General features: G+C 44.1%; 1 protein-coding gene across 1 annotated transcript in view; it reads left to right on the top strand.

Moving 5' to 3' along the window:
- The window catches only part of UNC13A (unc-13 homolog A), a 475,959-nt gene that overhangs the window by 270,916 nt on the left and 187,486 nt on the right, over positions 1–17,557 (top strand). The window contains exons 22-23 of the mRNA XM_075352602.1: positions 12,238–12,388; positions 14,415–14,483. Coding sequence (XP_075208717.1) covers positions 12,238–12,388; positions 14,415–14,483 — 220 coding nt within the window. The remainder of the gene's footprint in view (positions 1–12,237; positions 12,389–14,414; positions 14,484–17,557) is intronic.

Genomic DNA, 17,557 nt, shown 5'->3' with positions numbered 1-17,557 from the left:
CGCTGGACTGCTCCTCCTTCTCCTCATGCGCCATCATGATGACCGTTACAATAGTTAGGTCTTTGTTTCAGGTATACCCCCAGTGGTAAATTTTTTCGCCCATTCTTTGCAGAATGGACATTACAACGACAGGAGACCCGCTCCTTTGCAATGGGAACAATGTTTTGAGGCCCTCATGCACGTCTCTACCCAGGGACAACGTGTAGCCTCCCAATTTTTGGCTGCCCTGCCTAAGGGCTATACTGAAATACACCCACTTCCTTAAAATGGACACTTAATGTTTTGAGGCCCTCATGCACGTCTCTACCCAGGGACAATGTGGAGCCTCCCAATTTTTGGCTGCCCTGCCTAAGGGCTATACTATAATACACCCACTTCCTTAAAATGGACACTTAATGTTTTGAGGCCCTCATGCACGTCTCTACCCAGGGACAATGTGGAGCCTCCCAATTTTTGGCTGCCCTGGCAAAGGGCTATACTGAAATAGACCCACTTCCTTACAATGGGCACTTCAGGTTTAAAGGCCATCATGCACGTCTCTATCCAGGGACAATGTGGAGCCTCCCAATTTTTGGCTGCCCTGCCTAAGGGCTATACTGAAATACACCCACTTCCTTAAAATGGACACTTAATGTTTTGAGGCCCTCATGCACGTCTCTACCCAGGGACAATGTGGAGCCTCCCAATTTTTGGCTGCCCTGGCAAAGGGCTATACTGAAATAGACCCACTTCCTTACAATGGGCACTTCAGGTTTAAAGGCCATCATGCACGTCTCTATCCAGGGACAATGTGGAGCCTCCCAATTTTTGGCTGCCCTGCCTAAGGGCTATACTGAAATACACCCACTTCCTTAAAATGGACACTTAATGTTTTGAGGCCCTCATGCACGTCTCTACCCAGGGACAATGTGGAGCCTCCCAATTTTTGGCTGCCCTGCCTAAGGGCTATACTATAATACACCCACTTCCTTAAAATGGACACTTAATGTTTTGAGGCCCTCATGCACGTCTCTACCCAGGGACAATGTGGAGCCTCCCAATTTTTGGCTGCCCTGGCAAAGGGCTATACTGAAATAGACCCACTTCCTTACAATGGGCACTTCAGGTTTAAAGGCCATCATGCACGTCTCTATCCAGGGACAATGTGGAGCCTCCCAATTTTTGGCTGCCCTGCCTAAGGGCTATACTGAAATACACCCACTTCCTTAAAATGGACACTTAATGTTTTGAGGCCCTCATGCACGTCTCTACCCAGGGACAATGTGGAGCCTCCCAATTTTTGGCTGCCCTGCCTAAGGGCTATACTATAATACACCCACTTCCTTAAAATGGACACTTAATGTTTTGAGGCCCTCATGCACGTCTCTACCCAGGGACAATGTGGAGCCTCCCAATTTTTGGCTGCCCTGGCAAAGGGCTATACTGAAATAGACCCACTTCCTTACAATGGGCACTTCAGGTTTAAAGGCCATCATGCACGTCTCTATCCAGGGACAATGTGGAGCCTCCCAATTTTTGGCTGCCCTGCCTAAGGGCTATACTGAAATACACCCACTTCCTTAAAATGGACACTTAATGTTTTGAGGCCCTCATGCACGTCTCTACCCAGGGACAATGTGGAGCCTCCCAATTTTTGGCTGCCCTGCCTAAGGGCTATACTATAATACACCCACTTCCTTAAAATGGACACTTAATGTTTTGAGGCCCTCATGCACGTCTCTACCCAGGGACAATGTGGAGCCTCCCAATTTTTGGCTGCCCTGGCAAAGGGCTATACTGAAATAGACCCACTTCCTTACAATGGGCACTTCAGGTTTAAAGGCCATCATGCACGTCTCTATCCAGGGACAATGTGGAGCCTCCCAATTTTTGGCTGCCCTGCCTAAGGGCTATACTGAAATACACCCACTTCCTTAAAATGGACACTTAATGTTTTGAGGCCCTCATGCACGTCTCTACCCAGGGACAATGTGGAGCCTCCCAATTTTTGGCTGCCCTGGCAAAGGGCTATACTGAAATAGACCCACTTCCTTACAATGGGCACTTCAGGTTTAAAGGCCATCATGCACGTCTCTACCCAGGGACAATGTGGAGCCTCCCAATTTTTGGCTGCCCTGCCTAAGGGCTATACTATAATACACCCACTTCCTGACAATGGACACTTAATGTTTTGAGGCCCTCATGCACGTCTGTATGCAGGGGCATTGGTGAACCTCACAATTTAGGACTGCCCTGGCAAAGGAAAATACTACAAAGACTCACTTCCTCAAAATGGGCACATTAGACTCAAGAGGCCTTCATGTACGTCTCTTCTCAGGGACATCGGAGTGCCACACAATGTTTTCACGTAAAATCTTTCATGTATTGATCTCAAAAAGTAACATACACCAGCTCTATCTCACTATTGGGTATGTGCCCTTAACATTTCCGCCATGAAAAATCATTTTGGGGTCATTTTGGAAGGTTTTCTGGTGAGTCCGTAAAAATGGCGTAAAACGCGGACAAAATTGTTCACAGCTGTGACTTTTGAGTGATAAATGCTTCAAGGGGTCTTCCCCATGCTGTTGCCATGTCATTTGAGCACTCTTCTGAGACTTTTGTGACATTTTTAGGGTTTCTCCATGCTGCCGGGAGGTCATTTCACAAAAATACTCGGGTCTCCCATAGGATAACATTGGGCTCGTTGCTCGGGCCGAGTACACGAGTATCTTGGGAGGCTCGGCCCGAGCTTCGAGCACCCGAGCTTTTTAGTACTCGCTCATCACTAGTCTATATGTCTGTATATTAGACAATAGGAGTGTGTGTGTGTGTGTGTGTGTGTGTGTAAGCGCCTTTATTTTAATTCATGCTTTTACAGTATATGCTACAAAAAGTCAAATTACACAGATTCAGCAATGAAGCAAATGATCAAAAATAGGTGATCTCTCTATATAGACTAAATCTGTAGCACCACTACTGTGCTTATAGGGTTATAAAATAATGCTTGTCTGTGGGAGATAATTAAATGGTTGTGATTTTCTCTATGAAAATGGCATAAAGAAAGCCCTGAATGTTGTTGGTTTCAGTCAGTGCTCTGAATAAAATGATCTGCCAGATTTAATTTTAACCCCTTCACCCCGAAGCCTGAACAGGCAAATTTTTTCAATTTTAACCAGTGTCACTTTATGATGTAAAATCTCTGGAACTCTTCAGCATACACTGGTGAGCAAAAGGGTAACAATGTTTTGAACTTTTGACTTTCAGGCTTCATATCTCACCATCCACTACAGTTTTGAGACTGAGACTACTTTCATTTTATAGACAATCATCTTGGCTATCTCATACATAAATTTGACTTCTAACTATGCATTGAAGTAGAGGTGCTGGCTTGGCCCCCACAGTCCCGAGACATCAACTCAATCGAACAATTGTCGGTAGGGTTGAAGAAAAAGCTGTATGCATACCCAAGTCAGTCGACCAGTATGCGCCAACTTTGTAAACGTGTGGAAGAGACCTGGGATCAGAATCTGGTTGAGACATGCTTGCATCTGATTGAGAGCATGAAGGATTCAGGCAGTGTTGAAAGCCAAAAGGTGAATTTACGAAATACTAACAAAATGATAAAAGTTAAAATTTAGATTTTTAGGAGCAAAACAGTGCAGTGACAAGAATCTGCATAATTAATCATATGCTAAATAGTTGCAAGTCAAATTTATGTATGAGATAGCCAAGATGATTGTCTATAAAATGAAGGTAGTCTCACGCTCAAAGCTGTAGTGGATGGTGAGATATGGAGCCTGAAAATCAAAAGATCAAAACGTTACCCTTTTGCTCGTCAGTGTATCCCAGTGATTCTAAGATACATTGTACTTTGTATTAGTGGTAAATGTTGGGCGATATGATTTGCATTTATGAAAATGTTGAAAAATTTCAGAATTTTCAAACTTTGAATTTATATGCCCTTAAACCAAAATTGTTAACAAATAGCTTTTCCCACATGTTACTTTACATCAACACCATTTTTGAAACAATTTTTTGTTAGGACATTTGCAGACCCATATCCTTAGGGACCACATCACATTTGAAATGACCTTAAAGGGCTGAGTGACAGTAAAAACTCACCATTCTAAAAACTGCACCCCTCAAAGTGCTCAAACCCACATCCAAGAAGTTTATTAAAGCAATTTAGAAGAAAAGGTTAAAATTAAAAATTTTCCCACAAAGATGTTCCTTTAGCCCATAATTTTTCATTTTCACAAAGGTAACAGGAGAACATGGACTGTTCAATTTGTTGGGCAATTTCTCCTGAGATATGCCAATACCCCATATGTGGTTATACTACTGTTTGGGCACATGGCAGGGCTCAGAATGGAAGGAGCATCATTAGACTTTTGGAGAGAAAAATTGTCAGGAATAAAAAGTGGATGCTATGTTGTGTTTGTAGAGTCCCTGAAGTGCCTAAATAGTGGAAAACCCCCACAAGTGACCCCATTTTGGAAACTACACTTCTCAGGGAATTTATCTAGAGGTGTGGTGAGCACCTTGAACAGACAGGTGTTTCACAAACGTTTATAATGTTCAGCTGTGTATATAGAAAATTCAAATTTTCCCACGAAAATGTTGATTTAGCCCCAAATTTTTCATTTTCATAAGTGTAACAAGAAAAAATGAACCATGCAATTTGTTGTGCAATTTCTTCACTGATACCCCATATGTGGTGGGAAAACTACTGTTTTTGCGCATGGTAGGGTTGGAGCGGATGAGCGTCAGAATTTTGGAGTTAAAATTGTCTGGCACAGATAGCGGATGCCATGTTGAGTTGGCAGAGCCCCTGACATGCCTAAACAGTGGAGATCCCCTACAAGTGACCCCTCAAGGAAATTATCTAGAGGTGTTGAGAGCTCCTTGAACCCTCAAGTGATTCACAGAATTTTATACCTTTGAGAATTAAATAAAATAATGAAATAAAACAAATACATTTTTCACACAAAAATGTTTCTTTAGCCCCAGATTTTTCATTTTCACAATGGTAATAGGAGAAAGTGAACCATGCAATTTGTTGTACAATTTCTCCTGAGTGTGCCAATTCCCTTATGTGGTCAAAAACTACTTTTGAGGCACAATGCAAAGCTCAGAAACGAAGGAGCGCCATATTGGAGTTCAGATTTTGCTGTTATGCTTTGCGTGTGACATGTCACCTTAGTAGAGCGCCTGAGGTACCAGAACAGCAGAACCCTCCCATAAGTGACCCCATTTTACAAACTATACCCTTCAATAAATTCATATAGGGGTACAGTGAGCATATTGACACAACTGGTGTGTCACAGAATTTTATACCATTGGGCGGTGAAAAAAAATAATCATATTTTTACCACTAAAATGTAGTTTCAGCCAGAGATTTGTACAGGAAAATAGGTAAAAATGGCACCAAAATTTAGCACACAATGTCTGCTGAATTCGGCAATACCACACATGTGGCTGTATAGTACTGCTTAACCACATGGCGAGACTCAGGAGAGAAGGAGCACTTGGAGTGCAGATTTTCATAGAATAGTTTGCAAACTCCATAAATGGCCATTATTCGGCCTGGGGTAACCATGAAGACTATCGCAATCGCATTGTGCCAATTGGAGGATCCCTCCTTCTAGCAGAGTGAAGGCAGATAGACGTAACGTACATGACTGAGGCAGTGATAGATCCAGGAAAGGGTTAAGGAGTAAGGGATGGGGGTTTTTACCTAAGGAATGTGGTGGTGGGCGAGCAGGAGGAGAGATGGGGGCAGGGGCCATATAAGAAATAGGTCCCATGTTAAGGTGTCATTCCTTTGTCCTGGACTTAAAGACTGAACAAGCAGTATGGATGCCTTGCTGAAGAGCGTTCAGGCCGCGGCTTTGACATGTAGGCCCGAATGGATTCAGGCCCAGCTAGACGAATTGCTGAAGAATGCCCGGGATACAGCATCTGTCCCTTCTGAACTTTCTGAACATCAAACTCTAAGAAGATCAAGACCTCCTGAGAGACTAACTTCTGAAATGGCCAATAGGACTCACAATAGGATCATAAGTCCTTCCGTTACCTCTAGGAAAAGAGCAAAGCGCAGCACGGCCTCTGATCCTGCTTACAAACCAGGAAGGAAACTACAGTACAAGAATAACAAAGGACAGAGAAAAGAGCCCGACCATCTAACCAGAGAGACACCAAGAAGTGCAAGGAGAAAGTCCAGCTCTACTGAGGTGCCATCCAGAGAAGCAGCCACACAAGCTACAACTGACGTGACCACAGCCCACGATGGATCCTTAGAACTTCCTCAACAAACTTTGTATCATTCTAGAGGACATCATACGGCCTCACCCCAGGAAATAAACCAACACGGGGGGATGGGCTTAGGACACACAACATTTCCGGATCCGGGTTCTCATTACACGAGGAGTGGCAGGAATCCAAAAAGACAACTGCGCAAAAGTACTTTAACCAGACAAAGACTTCTTCGGCCGGCTCAGGATATGAGTCCGGCAAGAAATCTACAGCTACAAGACTCAGAAGAGATTCCAGACAATGACTATGACACAGATAACGACTGCCCACTAGAGGGCAGCAGCACGCAGCACTTCAATAATGGAGGGGCTGTAGAGACTATAACTAATACGTCACGGACGGCTGGTCAACCTAGGACGCAGCCAGGTATTGGTGAGAACACTTTTTCTTGTCCTATATCTAGTGTAACAACACCTGTAATGAATCCAGTGGGCGCAGTTTGGGGTACAGGTCCCGGCAATGTAGGATGGGATCTTAATTCAGTAGTACAGCAATTAGTGTCCGGGGTTAAGGAGGCTTTGAGTCAGTCTAGCTTACCCATAACCTCTTCTCCTATTGCTGCATGGTGCGGGAATGGTCGCCGGACATCGAAGGTGGTAAGTCAGTCGTGTGCTGATCCAGACACACAGGAGGACGCAGTAATTTCACAAGGGGTTCCATTATCTGATGCAGCAAAAGGAGAATTATATGTATGTTTTGAGGGTCCTCTAGGAATTCATTTGAAACAGGAGGTTAGGGAGAAGATTTGGGCCGACGAATATGTGGAAATATTTTCATTATTGCCCTTAGAAAAATATAACTTGGATAGAGTAAGGTTTGATGAGAGGAAAAGAGAGGAACAAGAAAGACGGTATTGTCTCATCCCCCAAACATTTAGCAATTGGTTCCATGCCTTTGCCATATTAGCAAGTGTAATAGGCCAAAAAACTCCTGAACATTGCTCTGCCTTATTTTGTTTGGGGAGATGGTGGGCTATCTAAGCAGGTACCCAGATAGAAAAGCAGCACAATTGCTGGGGGAGGGTTTCTCAGAAGGTTTTAAGATCCCATCTACTTCAGGCCCATTAACCTGTTCTCGTAACCTTGCTTCAGCTTATACATATTCTCACATTGTCTCCACAAAACTAAACAAAGAAATTGACCTGGGCCGCATGGCAGGCCCATTCCCCAAAATGCCAATAGAAAACTTAAGGGTCTCTCCATTGGGGGTGGTCCCAAAGAAGGAACCCAATAAGTTTAGGCTGATCCATCATCTGTCCTTCCCTCATGGAAGCTCAGTTAATGATGGAATCGATCAGGAACTTTGCACAGTCTCGTATACTTCATTTGATACAGCGATTGCATGGGTACAGAAGTACGGCAGAGGAGCTTTAATGGCAAAAACAGACATTGAAGCTGCCTTTAGACTCTTACCAGTCCATCCAGAAAGCTTCCATCTCTTGGGTTGTCAGTGGCAGGGAATGTTTTATGTAGACTTGTGTTTACCGATGGGCTGCTCCATCTCATGCTCCTTGTTTGAATCATTTAGCACATTTTTGGAGTGGGTAGTAAAGAAGGAAGCCGGCGTGCGTTCTGTCCTGCATTATCTAGATGATTTCCTATGTATTGGTCCACCAAAGTCATTTGTTTGTGCTTCATTATTGTCAGCGATTCAGTCGGTTTTTAAGCGTTTCGGAGTACCGTTAGCATCAGATAAAACAGAAGGCCCGTCTACACTTATCAAGTTTTTAGGAATTTTGATTGACAGTGAAGCAATGGAGTGCAGATTACCGGATGACAAGGTCAGTGATCTGCTGGAGGCAGTCAGAGAAGCTAGATCTCACCGTAAGATCAGATTAAAGGATCTACAATCGCTGTTAGGGAAAATGAACTTTGCGTGTCGCATTATTCCAATGGGTAGAGTTTTTTGTAGGCGCCTAGCTGCAGCTACCTCAGGCATAACCTTTCCACATCACTTTGTGCGGCTGGCTAGAACATTAAAGGACGATCTGGCGGTATGGGAACAGTTCTTAATAGAGTTTAATGGGAGGTCATTGTGGATCAGACCACCGGTTTCAAATTTTGATCTAGACATCCACACTGATGCAGCGGGGTCAACTGGTTTTGGTGCATATTGTTCGGGACAGTGGTGTGCAGATAGGTGGCCAGAGAGTTGGAGAAACAATGGGTTAACACGAAACTTAGTACTCCTTGAATTGTTCCCCATAGTGGTTGCTTGTGAAATTTGGTACAATATTTTCCAAAACCGAAAAGTGAGATTTCATTGTGATAACTTGGGAGTTGTAGAAGTCATCAACAAACAATCAGCTTCTTCCCTGCCTGTTGTTACGTTGCTGCGTCATCTAGTGCTGCGCTGTTTAAAGTCAAATTGTCAGATTACAGCTGTGCATGTTCCCGGTGTTTGCAATTCTGTGGCTGATGCTCTGTCTCGTTTTCAGTGGGACAGATTCCGTTCGTTAGCCCCGATGGCAGAGGTACAAGGCAAGAAGTGTCCGGATTTTCTGTGGTCACTGCCAGTGACACCGCATACGCTCTGATAGAACGGTCTGTGGGTGTAAGCACATGGCAGAGGTACCAGTCAGCATGGAGGGAATGGGAAGACTTGTGTGCTCTAGTGGCACATGATGCCAGGTCACATGACAATGTTTCCTTGTTGTTATTTTACATTAGCAGGGCCTTTGTGGATGGTACTTCATTGTCCAGTATTGATAGTAAAATGTCTGGATTAGCTTTTTGGTTTAAGTTGCACGACTTCACTGATTACACAAAGCATTTTTTAGTTAAGCAGGCCCTAAAGGGTTACAGGAAAAGTTGTAAGAAGACCAGAGATAAACGGCGTCCGATTTCTTTCCAGTTATTGCAGCAGATACTGAGTGTACTAGGCCGAGTCTGTAGCAGTCCCTTTGAAGTGTTTCTCTTTAGTTGTGCATTCACACTGGCCTTTTTTGGCGCTTTTAGAATCAGCGAGTTGGTGGCGAGTAGCTCCACCAGAAGTGGGGGTCTACAAGACGAGGACGTGCATCAGTACACAGACAGATTAGAATGTTTTCTGGCAAAGTCAAAAACTGATCAACAGGGTAGAGGAAAATGGATCACATTGTTTCCTTTAAGCGGGTCCAGGGCCTGCCCGGTCATCTGTTTTAGAAACTATGTCTCAAGAAGGCCAAATATCCAAGGTTCATTACTAATTCATGAGGATTGTAAGTCATTGTCACAATTTCAATTCACAGCAGTTCTTAAAAAATGCCTGACAATATTGGGAGAGTCTCCAAATGCATTCACTTCACACTCATTTAGGATAGGAGCAGCCACAGAAGCTGCTAGATGGGGCTTAGGGCCTGACATAGTTAAAAAAATCGGGAGATGGGAATCGAGCAGATTTAAGAGTTACATTCGATTACATTTATTATAAATGGCGTACATGTATATATATGTGTACATTGTGGTAATCTTATAGTAGTTGTGTCTTCATTTAGACAATTGTGTGATAATTGTGTTTTTGTTTTTTGTTTTAGCTGAACAGCAATGCCTGGTTTGGATCATGGGACATTCATTTGTTTTTTGGGGGGCCTTACGTGCAGCAGTCAGGCCTAATGGCAAACAGTTGGGGTTGCCCAGTTCCTTGGCACGGGTGACATGGATAGGAAAGAGGGGAATGCAGTGGCATCAGCTGTTAAAAGAAATCCAGTATCATGTGGAGTTCTACCGCCCCCCGGACGTCTTACTTATCCATTTAGGTGGTAATGATTTAGCAATAAGAACATCAAGACATTTAGTTAGGAACATAAAGCTTGATATGTTGAATTTATGGAGGTCTTACCCAGAAACAGTGGTGGTCTGGTCGGATATAGTAGCTAGACAAATGTGGAGAACAGCGCGATCAGTGGCTCGCATCAATAATACAAGGATAAAGGTTAATAAAAAAATAACAAAATTTGTGTTGGAAAACGGAGGGGTGGCCATACGTCACCAGATGCTGGAAAATACAAAGGAACATTTTTGGAGAGATGATAAGGTACATCTTAATGACATTGGCATTGATATATGGATGTTGGGAATACAAGAAGGAGTAGAACGAGCCATTAAGTTGTGGAGGAACTCACTCTTGTAAGGTGTCACAAGAGCGAGTCTTGGCGGGATGTGGTTGTTTAAACCCCCTCTTTGTTGGTTGGAGAATTATGTTTTTAATGGGGTCCCTGGGCCAGAGCTCAGCGGACAGTGGAATATGGGTCCCTGGGGAGGAGCTCAGTGGACAGTGGAATAGATGGGTCCCTGGGGAGGAGCTCAGCGGACACAAGGAAAATGATCAAGGGGTATACCCAGATTCCCCCTTGAGCTAGGTGTACACGGCGGAGGGGGATATGGGGCTGGGATTTATAACAACCACATCTCTGGGCCGATAATCTTGTTTTTTCTTATTGATGTTTTTTCTTATTAAAATAAAGGGCTGCTGTGGCCAAAATTTTAATCCATGTCACGCAGTGTGTGGTGTCTTATTTATTAGATTACCAGGAGCGCAATTCACTAGTCCATCAGTCAAGCAGAGTGAAGGCAGATAGACGTAACGTACATGACTGAGGCAGTGATAGATCCAGGAAAGGGTTAAGGAGTAAGGGATGGGGGTTTTTACCTAAGGAATGTGGTGGTGGGCGAGCAGGAGGAGAGATGGGGGCAGGGGCCATATAAGAAATAGGTCCCATGTTAAGGTGTCATTCCTTTGTCCTGGACTTAAAGACTGAACAAGCAGTTGTCCCACCCACCCTCCCTATAAAAAAGGGAAATGTATCAATATCAGGACTTTGCAACACTGTCAATATTCTAACAATGTTATTGGTATTCAACATCATCGGTATTTTATCAACATTATTAGTATTGTATCGTATTGTATCAATTGTTATCAGTAATGTATCCAAATTGACAATGTCATATCAACATATTAATATTGTATTAACATTTTAATATTGTATGTTACAGCAGCATTTGGCGGCGGCGGGATGTGGTTGTTTAAACCCCCTCTTTGTTGGTTGGAGAATTATGTTTTTAATGGGGTCCCTGGGCCAGAGCTCAGCGGACAGTGGAATATGGGTCCCTGGGGAGGAGCTCAGTGGACAGTGGAATAGATGGGTCCCTGGGGAGGAGCTCAGCGGACACAAGGAAAATGATCAAGGGGTATACCCAGATTCCCCCTTGAGCTAGGTGTACACGGCGGAGGGGGATATGGGGCTGGGATTTATAACAACCACATCTCTGGGCCGATAATCTTGTTTTTTCTTATTGATGTTTTTTCTTATTAAAATAAAGGGCTGCTGTGGCCAAAATTTTAATCCATGTCACGCAGTGTGTGGTGTCTTATTTATTAGATTACCAGGAGCGCAATTCACTAGTCCATCAGTCATGTAAGCAGATCAATGCTGCTGTCACTCCAGTGGAATCGGAGTGGGTTTAAAGTCCGCGATAGGTGCTAACACTGATCTTAGGAGTTACTTACTGCAGTGTGTCAGCTGTGATATATAGCTGACATCCGCTGATGATTTCACCGGGTCTGCTAGTAAGCTGATGCGATCATCGCACTGTACGGTACCATAGTTTGCAGGAATGTATTTACCTCCGTGCTGTATGGTGAATGTAGGGAAGGGGTTAAAAAATCATGAAAAGTCTATAAGTACTCTGTTATTAAATAGGCTATTGGTTAGTATGAGTTACCATCCATTTCTGTCATGAAGTCAGTTTGAGATTTCTAAGGCTTTGTATTAAACAGATTGAAAGGGATTGGATACATTCTTAGGAGGTACCGGATTGTCTCACACATCTTTTCAGAGCATTTGGAATAGAGACGATAATTTGAATTTCAGAAGATGTGATCATTCTAGATAGGACGGATCAAATGTTGTGTTGTTTTTCAATTATATTTTTTCAACTTTCTTGTTTTGTTTTCACTTTTCAGTCATTTTGCCTGCCTTTCCTCTAAGTACATGTGCCCCGGAGTACCAGCTGTTATGAGCACCCTACTTGCCAATATTAATGCTTACTATGCTCACACCACAGCATCAACTAATGTATCTGCCTCAGATCGATTTTCTGCCTCAAATTTTGGCGTAAGTTAATTTTTTCGCTATATCATTCATAAATCAAAACACTAAAATCAGTGGTTAGTAGTTTTTTTTAAAACATTTGTTATTTTCTGTTACGAAATGTATGGTAACACAGTATCTAATATATAAAGCTGAGTGTGTGTGTGTGTGTGTGTGTGTGTATGTCTGCTAAAGGAATCCGCACCGTTGCATTCACAATCATGAAATTTTGTACAGACGCCACATGTGACTCAGGGAACATCATAGACTATGTTTTGATGGGAAAATTTAACCCCGCGCTTTACAGTTACTCTCCAAAAAACCTGCCTCCATTAAAGTCAAAGGAGCTGCGAGCTAAAGGTTATTAATTGGAGCTGAGATTGGTTGCTATAGGAACGAAAGACATTCATAGTATAACAAGCTTATGTGTGAGGTAATAAGATGTCGGTGGGGAGACGGATAGAGAGAGACAGAAAGAGACAGACAGACATAGGCACAGACAGAGTAGGAGGCAAACAAGAAAAGCAACAGAGAGAGAGACAGAGACAGACAGAAAGAGAGAGACAAGCAATCAAAGAGACAAACAGAGGCAGACAGACACAGACAGGCACAGACAGGGAAAGAGACAGACAGGGAAAGAGACAGACAGAGGCAGACAGACAGGCTCAGACAGGGAAAGAGACAGACAGAAACAGACAGGGAAAGAGACAGAGAGAGACAGACAGTCAAAGAGACAGAGACAGACAGATACAGACAGGTAAAGAGAAAGAGACAAACAGACAGGGAAAGAGACAGACAGGGAAAAAGACTAAAACAGGGAAAGAGACAGACAAGGAAAGAGACAGGGAAAGAGACAGAGACAGACCTGGAATGAGACAGACCTGGAACGAGACAGACCTGGAATGAGACAGACCTGGAATGAGACAGACCTGGGGCGAGACAGACCTGGAACGAGACAGACCTGGAACGAGATAGACCTGGAACGAGACAAACGGGGAAAGAAACAGACTGGGAAAGAGACATACGGGGAAAGAGACAGATGGGGAAAGAGACAGACCTGGAAAGCGATAAACGGGGAAAGAGACAGCTGAGGAAAGAGACAGACGGGGAAACAGACTGACAGACACAGAGATAGAGAGAGACAGATAGACACAGAGATAGAGACAGACAGACACAGACAGACAGACACAGAAATAGAGAGAGACAGAAAGAAAGACACAGAGATAGAGAGAGACAGACAGAGATAGAGAGAGACACGGATACAGAGACACAGAGATAGAGAGAGAGACAGAAAGACAGACACAGAGATAGAGAGAGACTGATACAGAGACAGACAGAGAGACAGACAGACAGACACAGACAGACAGACATGGATAGAAACAGACACACACATGGATAGAGACAGACACACAGACAGGGAAAGAGACAGACAAACAGAGGCAGACAGAGAGACAAACACACAGAGACAGACACACAGAGACGGACACACAGACAGGAACACAGAGACAGACAGAAAGAGACAGACAGATAGAAAGAGAATATTTCTAAATTTTCCCCTCAAACCATAGTCTACGACGTTCCCTGAGTGGAGTGAGATGTCGGTGCAAAATTTTGTGATTGGAAATGCAATGGTACGGATTCCTTTAGCGGACATATATACACATACAGACACATATACACACACACACACACACATATACACACACACACACATATACATACACATACACACACACACATACATACATACACACACACGCACCCACACACATACATACATACACACAAACATACACACAGCTTTATATATTAGATAATCTGTGGCGGTCACATCATTACTTACAGTACATTATTCCTTCTTCTTTACACTGAAGTTAGATCTTAATTGCATCGACTATATATTTGGGACAAATATAGGAGGAATATTAAATCTGAAAATCTTCATAATATATTAATTTTTATTATAAAAAGAAACTTTTAATGATCCTGAAAAATTGCCCACTTAATTATCATATTAATTACTTAATATTATTTTTATTTACTTTAACAGAAGGAAAGATTTGTGAAGCTGCTCGATCAACTGCATAACTCATTGCGTATTGACCTTTCAATGTACCGGGTAAGAAGAAAATACAGATTTTGTTGTGACAACTGTTGTGTCCTTACCAAAAGCATAAGAATACTTCAGTGTATTATTTGCGAAGGTAGAGCTCTTTGCTCCCCAAAATGCTGCATGTTTTATTTATCTGCAAATATTCCAGTCAGTTTATTGTCTAAATCATGTCAATGGGCTGTAAAAAAATAGTGCTAAGGACGAAAAAGTGAAACTGTAACTCATAGAAACAATAAGATTTCAGTTTTCATTTTTTATAGTCCATGTGGGAAATCAAACCATTTTCAGAGACGTTTTGGAGTTTTAAGGACAACTATTTTATACCTATTCTCCATTTTCATATGAAAAAATATTTACAATCTGCTTACTATTCATGAACTTTAGAAATAGGTGAGCCCTAAGTGCTCAGGTGCATGGTCCTCGAGTCGAGCAGGTCACTCTGAAAGTGCTCAACTCGAGTAACAAGTATAATGAAAGGCACTAATTGGGCAGTTCGTCTCTCCACTCACTCACATACAGCCAGCCATATACAGAGCATTTCCGGGGAAGAGAGGGCAGGTTTTTTCTTCTTTTTTCTTGACACACTACATCCAAACACATTCTTTTTATCTCCTGGGAAATCCATTCAGAGACTGCAAATGGCTTGCGTTGGGGTGCCAGTTCCCATGATTTAGTGAAGAAAGACGGCTCTTTATTAGAGATGAGCGAACCGGTCCCGGTTCGGCTCGAGGCGGTTCGCCGAACGGGGGGTCTGGCTCGAGTTCGGCTCGTCGAACGTTCGACGAACCGAACTCGAGCCCATAGGAAACAATGGCAGGCAATCACAAACACAGTAAAACACCTAGAAAACACCCTGAAAGGTGTCCAAAAGGTGACAAACAACTCACAACATAACACAAACACATGGGAAAGTGACAAGGACATATACTCATGTGAAAACAAAACAGCTGGACAAGGAAAAAGAGGGAGACACACAGATATATGAGTATATGCAAAGAAACATCGATTCCATTATTGTGCAACTTGAGCCCTGCTCATTTTAGGCTTCCAATCTGGATAAATTGCCTGAGCTCGCCACGTACGCCTTGAGGATCTTGTCGTGTCCTGCAGCCAGCGTTCTCTCGGAACCTGTCTTCAGTGCTGCTGGGGGTCTGCTGGCAGATAAGCACACGTGTCTGTCCACTGACAATGTGGACCTGGCTCTCAGAGGACTTTTCTTCCCCTGGGTCAGCCAGGGGAGGCGAAAGGCACGCGTATTTTTGAGAGTGCTTCATGCAAAGCATCTTTTTCTTTGTCAAAAGGGGGGCTCAACCGATGCCAGTCAAGTGGGGTGTGTGTGGCCCAGTTAGTGGCAACGAGGGAGACTGTGGTTGGAGTCCCCTCGCTGTGTCTCTAAAAGAACCAAGATGAACAAGTCATGGCTCTCAGAGGACTTTTCTTCCCCTGGGTCAGCCAGGGGACGGGAAAGGCACGCGTATTTTTGAGAGTGCTTCATGCAAAGCATCTTTTTCTTTTTCAAAAGGGGGCTCAACCGATGCCAGTCAAGTGGGGTGTGTGTGGCCCAGTTAGTGGCAACGAGGGAGACTGTGGTTGGAGTCCCCTCGCTGTGTCTCTAAAAGAACCAAGATGAACAAGTCATGGCTCTCAGAGGACTTTTCTTCCCCTGGGTCAGCCAGGGGACGGGAAAGGCACGCGTATTTTTGAGAGTGCTTCATGCAAAGCATCTTTTTCTTTGTCAAAAGGGGGGGTCAACCGATGCCAGTCAAGTGGGGTGTGTGTGGCCCAGTTAGTGGCAACGAGGGAGACTGTGGTTGGAGTCCCCTCGCTGTGTCTCTAAAAGAACCAAGATGAACAAGTCATGGCTCTCAGAGGACTTTTCTTCCCCTGGGTCAGCCAGGGGACGGGAAAGGCACGCGTATTTTTGAGAGTGCTTCATGCAAAGCATCTTTTTCTTTGTCAAAAGGGGGGGTCAACCGATGCCAGTCAAGTGGGGTGTGTGTGGCCCAGTTAGTGGCAACGAGGGAGACTGTGGTTGGAGTCCCCTCGCTGTGTCTCTAAAAGAACCAAGATGAACAAGTCATGGCTCTCAGAGGACTTTTCTTCCCCTGGGTCAGCCAGGGGACGGGAAAGGCACGCGTATTTTTGAGAGTGCTTCATGCAAAGCATCTTTTTCTTTTTCAAAAGGGGGCTCAACCGATGCCAGTCAAGTGGGGTGTGTGTGGCCCAGTTAGTGGCAACGAGGGAGACTGTGGTTGGAGTCCCCTCGCTGTGTCTCTAAAAGAACCAAGATGAACAAGTCATGGCTCTCAGAGGACTTTTCTTCCCCTGGGTCAGCCAGGGGACGGGAAAGGCACGCGTATTTTTGAGAGTGCTTCATGAAAAGCATCTTTTTCTTTGTCAAAAGGGGGGGTCAACCGATGCCAGTCAAGTGGGGTGTGTGTGGCCCAGTTAGTGGCAACGAGGGAGACTGTGGTTGGAGTCCCCTCGCTGTGTCTCTAAAAGAACCAAGATGAACAAGTCATGGCTCTCAGAGGACTTTTCTTCCCCTGGGTCAGCCAGGGGACGGGAAAGGCACGCGTATTTTTGAGAGTGCTTCATGCAAAGCATCTTTTTCTTTGTCAAAAGGGGGGCTCAACCGATGCCAGTCAAGTGGGGTGTGTGTGGCCCAGTTAGTGGCAACGAGGGAGACTGTGGTTGGAGTCCCCTCGCTGTGTCTCTAAAAGAACCAAGATGAACAAGTCATGGCTCTCAGAGGACTTTTCTTCCCCTGGGTCAGCCAGGGGACGGGAAAGGCACGCGTATTTTTGAGAGTGCTTCATGCAAAGCATCTTTTTCTTTTTCAAAAGGGGGCTCAACCGATGCCAGTCAAGTGGGGTGTGTGTGGCCCAGTTAGTGGCAACGAGGGAGACTGTGGTTGGAGTCCCCTCGCTGTGTCTCTAAAAGAACCAAGATGAACAAGTCATGGCTCTCAGAGGACTTTTCTTCCCCTGGGTCAGCCAGGGGACGGGAAAGGCACGCGTATTTTTGAGAGTGCTTCATGCAAAGCATCTTTTTCTTTGTCAAAAGGGGGGGTCAACCGA

Source organism: Anomaloglossus baeobatrachus, chromosome 1, assembly GCF_048569485.1.
Source record: "Anomaloglossus baeobatrachus isolate aAnoBae1 chromosome 1, aAnoBae1.hap1, whole genome shotgun sequence".
Lineage (NCBI taxonomy): Eukaryota > Metazoa > Chordata > Amphibia > Anura > Aromobatidae > Anomaloglossus > Anomaloglossus baeobatrachus.
This window is presented reverse-complemented; position numbering and strand designations above follow the sequence as displayed.